This window comes from Conger conger, chromosome 7 (genome assembly GCF_963514075.1).
Source record: "Conger conger chromosome 7, fConCon1.1, whole genome shotgun sequence".
In the NCBI taxonomy this organism is placed as follows: domain Eukaryota; kingdom Metazoa; phylum Chordata; class Actinopteri; order Anguilliformes; family Congridae; genus Conger; species Conger conger.
This window is the reverse complement of record NC_083766.1, coordinates 55,540,727-55,548,063: the sequence shown is the minus strand read 5'-3', so window position 1 is coordinate 55,548,063 and position 7,337 is coordinate 55,540,727. Positions and strand designations below refer to the sequence as shown.

General features: G+C 47.8%; 1 protein-coding gene across 3 annotated transcripts in view; it reads right to left on the bottom strand.

Moving 5' to 3' along the window:
• Positions 1-342: 342 nt before the first annotated feature.
• Positions 343-7,337, bottom strand: part of LOC133134096 (tumor necrosis factor receptor superfamily member 19-like) — a 28,135-nt gene continuing 21,140 nt past the window's right edge. For all 3 annotated transcript variants that reach the window (XM_061250513.1, XM_061250511.1, XM_061250512.1), the window contains exons 6-12: positions 6,609-6,787; positions 5,721-5,806; positions 3,921-4,085; positions 3,177-3,287; positions 2,449-2,551; positions 1,594-1,907; positions 343-1,275 (exon numbers count right to left, since the gene is read on the bottom strand). In XM_061250513.1, coding sequence (XP_061106497.1) covers positions 1,271-1,275; positions 1,594-1,907; positions 2,449-2,551; positions 3,177-3,287; positions 3,921-4,085; positions 5,721-5,806; positions 6,609-6,787 — 963 coding nt within the window. In that variant the 3' untranslated portion in view covers positions 343-1,270. The remainder of the gene's footprint in view (positions 1,276-1,593; positions 1,908-2,448; positions 2,552-3,176; positions 3,288-3,920; positions 4,086-5,720; positions 5,807-6,608; positions 6,788-7,337) is intronic.

Here is a 7,337-nt window from a genome sequence, read left to right as displayed (position 1 = left end):
AAAGTGCTAACTTAATACACCATTAAAGTGCTAGTGTAGAACATCATTATCGGTGTAAGCTGAACTAACAATGAAGAGGAAGATCTCCCACACACCAAGGGTTCTCCTCAATGTGTTTGTTTATTGTGCAACTAGAAAGTTTTTTGACCTGACAAAGATCTGTACATTCTTTTGTGATGTACACCCCTGTGGCCAAAAAAACAATGGCTAAATCTGCGTTTACAATCACAAGAGCTTAGCTGAATTGGATGCATCTCATGAAGTACTGTCTAATAACTTCATTAGATGTATAATAATGGGGAATATATATATATATATATATATACATACATAGGAACCAGGTGACGATGCACGTTTGCAGCATTTATTTATGAACACTGAGAACGTGATGTTCAGATCCATGGTGAAGGTACAAAGTACAGTATATACACAGCAAACACTACCAGGCTATCTGAAAATGGACACAGCTTTGGAAGCTGTGCCTGAAGCAAAGGGACTAGCATTCTGCTTCCTGCTTTACAGAGTCTACTAGCTGAACCGAACACGCACATGCTTGCACAGGTACCGCACGTCGTGCTTGCCTGTTCGCTATTCTCTCTCTACTGTTTTCCTCAGAGTGCATCAGATTGCTTTGAATCTTAACTGCCATTCAGACTCCCGAGTCAAATCACTCCCATTTAAACATTAACGGCACGTTCAAACATGCCCGTTGAAATGGGGGCGTTCCTTCTCAAGTTCAACAATCGGTCGATGGGGCAGTTTTCTTTATCCGGTGCCCAAAACTTCTTAAGGTCCACATGGGCTATGGACTACAGATCCCGAAGTCTGGAGAGATCCCTTTGTGCTTTGTTGTCTGATTTAAAGCAACCGAACAGCTTGTTCAAACCAAAGGTTATCATGTGACAGTTGGCTGAATCCCCAGTCATTTTAATTTTTAATAAAACTTCATTACGGTGTAGAGTGCAGCAGTTCTTCCACCCAGCCAGCTCTCACTCAGCATTGGACTTTGTTGAGTATCTCTTCCTCCTGCTTCTTTTCTCCTTTGTTGGATGTGCCTGATAAAGGGCTGGAAACACTGACACGGCCCGGTATACAGGCCCTGCGGAGGGACACGGGTTAGGCCACACTTGAAAGGGATTGTGTGCTCTGTTCTTTTCTTTGGAGACTTGGGGCTGAAGAAACTCGACACCGGAGCTGACAGTTCTGCTCTCTTACTAGGGCCGATTCCAGGGTTGAAAGACGCACGCAACAAAAATCCTCTAAATCCGTTTTATTCTGGAATACAAACAAAAAGAAAACGCTCTCAGCTTTTGCAAGGGATTACTGTACATGTTAAGCTAAATGCATTTTGACAAAATGAGCAAGTCTTGAGAGGTTTATATGTGAACAAACTCCTCATTAAAGAACTGTGAGAACATTATTCAATTAGGGTGCTGTAGACACCATTGTATAATACACATCAAAGGTGTGTCAAATACAGTCATGAAGCGATTGCTTCTGTTCCCTAATCCCTACCCAAACACCCAACTCCACTCTGTCCACAATCAACCCATTCTGTTCAGGTCAAACTAAGCCAAGGCTTCCTGTAATTACCTTGCAATGAATTCTGGGATATTGGATGACTCTCGGTTGGGCTGCTGCTCCTGGTATTGGCCTGGTCTTCTGAGGGTTGGTCAACCGTGCGCTCCGGGAATTGTGGGTAGGGTGGCTCCTCCTCTGTGGATGTCTGTCCGTGGGGGGCAGAGCTGTCTGTCAGGGGACTCTCTCTCTCTTCCAGGTAGCAGTGGGAACAGTCCAGGCTCTCCGAGTTGGATGTGTGTGTCCAGGTCTCAGCAGGTTCCATGCCCGTAGAGTCTGATATCTGGCTCAGACTGAGAGGGACACTGCCCCCTACAGGATTGGAGAGGCTGTGGAGGAGTAGCCCCAGTATTAGTCTTTTCATTAATTTCCTATCCAAACTCACACACTGTACATGAGGAATACTGTCAATTTGTATTTCTGGATGTTTTCTGAAGACAAACGTTATTGCTCGGATCATTTTCAGAGCGTTTGTTTCCAGATGAATGAACAATAGAAATACTGACAGTCACGTACAAAATGGCAGATGACATAAGCAAGAGACTACTTGGTGTCGACAGGCCTTTAGTTACAACATGCAGTTCCCTAACAGTTATACTACACCACTTTCAAACCCTGTTCACCAAGTCCTCGAAGGCTGAGAACTGCTGGTTTTCCATCCTTCCTTTACCTGGGCGTCAGGTGTGAAGACAGTCCTGAATCAGTAGCACCAATTATTCAGTCAATGACCCGGGAGGAAAGAAAACCAGGGCTGGATTTGGATTTGGGGGCCAAATTTGCATATCCCTGTGGTACACGGCTGAGAGTGATACACAGGAAACCTCCCTCCCCCCCCCACACACGCAGCAGCGGTTTGGGCAGAGCTCTTACCCGTCGCCCAGGCTTCCCCGGGAGTGGAGGGGGCAGGCCTCACTGCCGCGCTCCAGACTGCAGGTCTCCTCACAGCACAGGGAGGGGAGCAGAGGCACCGGGCCTGAGCACAACACAGACACGGCTCTGTTACAGCGAACACGGACCTGCTCTCTACAGTGGTCTACATTTAACTCGTATATATGCACATAGACCTGCTCTCTACAGTGGTCTACATTTAACTCGTATACATGCACATAGACCTGCTCTCTACAGTGGTCTACATTTAACTCGTATATATGCACATAGACCTGCTCTCTACAGTGGTCTACATTTAACCCACATACAGTATCCACCTAGATCTGCTCACCCCAGGGGTCTATAGTTAACTTGTATATATGCACATAGACCTGCTCTCCCTGGTGGTCTACCTTTAACCCATATACAGTTTGTACCTATATCTACTCACCCCAATGTTCTACACTTAATCCATATATACACCTATCGACTCACTTCATGGGTCTACACTTAACTCATATGCTATACACAGCACACCTTGACTTGCTCACCCCAGTAGTTTAACACTACATTTAACATGGCCTGCTCTGCTAGTGGTTTCAATTAGTTCATAATTAGGCTGTGAGAGCAAGTGCTGGAACCAGAACATGAACTAGAAACAGAGCTGGAGCCAGAACCAGAGCTCGTATCAGGACTGGAACCGGAATTGGACCCAGGGCAGCAGAACCTACCATAGGCTTGCACTGGGCCCTGGTGGCAGTGGCAGCAGGTCTGCATCAGCCTCCGGTCAAAGCAGGAGAGCTCCGCCCCGTTACAGACGCTGTCCTGTGACCTCACCGACACTGCAGAGAGCCAATCACAGCGTCCCTTTACCGTGACATCACACGGGCATCTTCACCATGTAAGTACATCAGCACTAGTGCTTCTGAAACTCAGTTATTAAGTGTTACACTAAGCCTTATATAGTGCTACCGGCCTCGTAATATCTGCTGTTTGCGGGAAGGGATTTCACAACCACAGTGACATGAAACCACAATGAAACAATCGCAGTCATCAGCTATTGTGACTGGACAGCACAGCATTGCTGTGACATGTTCTAGCAAACCACACTCGAAACATAAAACATCTGTGCCATCCACCACGGTTACAGTAGCGACCAATCACAAACGCCAGACACTAATGACTAATGTTCAGTCGGTGAGTGTGATAGATTGACATGGGTGATCGTGTTATTGCCTGGCTGGTGTGAACAGCTGTTTAGAGCAATGAGTCATCTGTGTGAACAGTCAATCAAACCTTTGAGACATGTTAAACACAGGTAATGAGCAATGGTTAATGGGAATGATGAACTTTGATGTTGGTTCATCATACAACTGTGAAACATCAGTTCCTGTTCCTTGCCCCTGTGTACCTGTTTTTTTAAATAAATTTTGAAAGCAGAAGGTTAAAGGTCACACAGGGGTTAAAGGTCGTACCCCTGGGCTTCTTCTCCAGGAGCTGTCTCTTGCAGTAGATGACACACAGGATGAGCAGGGCCAGGAGGACTGAGGCCAGGGCACTGCAGATGACCGCAGCCAGGGCCATGTCCCGAGGGCTGGTCACCGTGGCCTGGATGGGCACCAGGTTCACCCGGCCTCCACCTGGGGAAACACCATAATCTATGTGTATAGGTGCACACCAGCCATTTTAAACATAGCATAGCACAGCATAGCATAGCATAATGATGAATACAAGGCATTCAGCCCATCAATGTTAGCTTTTTCCTACCACTAAACCATACCTACTGCTTAGTGTACACAAAAGCTGGATAGTATCTAGCACCTATAGCCAGCTACAGTTCTGAATTCTCAAAATATACACACACATACACATGCGCTTGTGTATGTGTGTGTATTAAGTGTGCATGAGTGTGTGTGTGTGTGTGTGTGTGTGTGTATAAGTGTGCGTTGTGTTGTTGTGAGTTGTGCTAATATTTACAGCCTCGTGTTTGGGGCACATTTGCCTCTGGCTCGTACAAGGCCATTAAAACAATCACCTCCCTCCACAAGAGCGGGGCAGAGATAGCGCGGTCTCCGCCAATTTATAAACCAGCCGTGTTTTGTGATTCAGTGGCCTTTTGTTTCAGAAGCTGAAAACACTTTGCCACCTTACAAGGGGTCTGAGACTCCTACGGTTCCCGTTTCCAAACTAATACCCCGAATCCTAATCCAGAAACAAAACGGAAATCGTCTTTCACCTGTAAAAGTGCGCAGTAAACCGCAAACAAGAGACCGGGACATGATAATACATTAACGTCATCAAAGGGGGCGCTTCACTGCAGTAGTTTACAGAGGCGTAGCGATTAAGGTGCACGATGATGAGTGAGACGTCTTATGGCCTCCGGCGAGATCCAGGCGTCGGCCTCCGTCTGACGCGGAGATGCTAAAGCTGGCACAGCACCCTGTGCTCATCGGCTGCCAAATCTACCCACGCGCAGCTCGAAGCTCGGCTAGCACACGGCGTCTCCAGATCGCCGGAGAAGATTCCGCTTGGGTTCCCACTTGGTCACGAGATAACGTTATGTTGAAAACATTCCCCCGAGCGATCTTGAGACCGTTTAACCTTTCTCCAAAAAGTTCTGCCAAAGTGACAGTAGAATGCGCTTGGCGTGTCGCCTTACAAACTTAATGGAACTATTCAGTCTGAATGACATATTTGATGATAATATTTAATATTTTAATATTTAAAGTTCCAAGATTACATTTCAAGGGATATCCAACTAGACCCAATATCGAAACTGTACACATGTATGCAGGGAAACTCAAACCTGGTCTTCAAGATCACTAGCACAGCTGTTCTTACCAGATCGTCCATAGTCGTGTCACTGAACCGTGGCAGAGATTACACTGACCTGGTGTTACTACAAATCAGTTAGAGCGGAGGAATGAAACCAGCAGTACTAAGATTTGTGTATCCCTGCTCTAGAGGCTGTACACATAAGCAGGTTAATTATACGGTGTATATTCACAATTATAAGCCAGAAATAAGATTAAGAATGATATATAATTACCTGTAATATACAACAAATATACAAGCTGCTCTGGTGTCCCTATACCAGCCAGAGTAAAGCCGGTAAGCATGATCATTGTTGATCACTGTAAATGTCTACCATCTTGAAAAATGTTCTGTAAATATTCAGAAACATACGGTATACTTATACAGAAACAATAGGAAAAAAGGCTCAGAAGGTGATCTATCCGTGTGATATCCCAAGTTAAACAGGAGAAAGAACTTACAGTGAGGCTCGTACGGAGGTGGTGGGTTTCCACATGGCACACACTCCATGTCCTGGAATCCACTCAGTTTAGTTTTCCTGTAAAACCTGCAAAATAACAACAACATGTGTTAATGTGCTGTTGTTCATATTTATTGTATATTCCAATCTAAAATCGAGTAATATCAGAAAAGGTGCCTCCAAATTTCACACAAAAATTTCATTAAAATATTTGACAGTTTGTGTGTCTGTGAGTGGTGCGGTGCGGGGGCGGAGCTGTGTGTCTGTGTGTGGTTATACAGGCAGGGTGGAGGTGGGGCTGTGTGTCTGTGTGTGGTTATACAGGCAGGGTGGAGGTGGGGCTGTGTGTCTGTGTGTGGTTATACAGGCAGGGTGGAGGTGGAGCTGTGTGTCTGTGTGTGGTTATACAGGCAGGGTGGAGGTGGAGCTGTGTGTCTGTGTGTGGTTATACAGGCAGGGTGGAGGTGGAGCTGTGTGTCTGATGGGCGGTGTGGGGGCGGGGCTGTGTGTCTGCGTGTGGTTATACAGGCAGGGTGGGGGCAGAGCTGTGTGTCTGTGTGTGGTTATATGGCCAGGGCGGGGGCCGTTGCGATGGGCAGAGCCGCATGTCTGACAGGCGGTGAGGGGGCGGAGTCGCGTGTCTGATGGGCAAGGAGGGGGCGGAGCTGTGTGTCTGATGGGCAGGGAGGGGGCGGAGCTGCGTGTCTGATGGGCAGGAAGGGGGCGGAGCTACGTGTCTGATGGGCAGGGAGGGGGCGGAGCTACGTGTCTGATGGGCAGTGAGGGGGCGGAGCTGCTTGTCTGATGGGCAGGGAGGGGGCGGAGCTGCGTGTCTGATGGGCAGGGAGGGGGCGGAGCTGCGTGTCTGATGGGCAGTAGCCCTCCTCACCCTGGCAGGCAGGCCCCGCAGGCCGCGTTCCCCGTGGACGAGCAGTTGGCCTTCTGGAAGCGGTTGATGTGACCGCAGTCCAGGCAGGGTTTGCATTTCTGCGTGCCCCCGTCCTCTTTGAAGCGCCCAGGCCGGCAGGGGACACACCGCGCCTCCTGGCCGTAGCCAAAGCCGCATTCCTGAGGGAGGATTAACGGAAGAACACCCAGCCGGTGAGAGGAGGGGGAGCACTGCTGGAGAAGGAGCGCTCACAAAGCACCAAACGGGGAGCTCATCAAACACAAACAGCGAAGAAGAAAAAAAACCACAAGCCTTTATGAAAATCTATCTCCCACGCCCCACAGTCATCTCTTTTTCATCTCTCTCACTTCTGACAGCCCATGTGAAGCCCCCTCACTACAGTCGGGGGAATTCCTACCATTATAATAATAAAAGACCCTCCAGACACCTACTGTTATATTATTACAAGTTTATGGTCGGGGTTTTTTTTGTCTTGTTTGTCTGTCCGAACCTCTCCCGAATCTGTGAAAGCACGGGACGAACCACTGGCGAACCAAAACAAAAAGGAAAAAAGAAGAAAAGCTTTTGTGGCTTGGCTCTGGTGTCAAGGGAGGCTGGTGCTTAGACAAGGACTTTTAAAAGTGGATAACCCTCCTCTGAAACCAGGCCATTCCTCAAAAGCACAGCATGCTATTCACAAGCAGCTGAAACAAGAGGGAACGTGTCTGA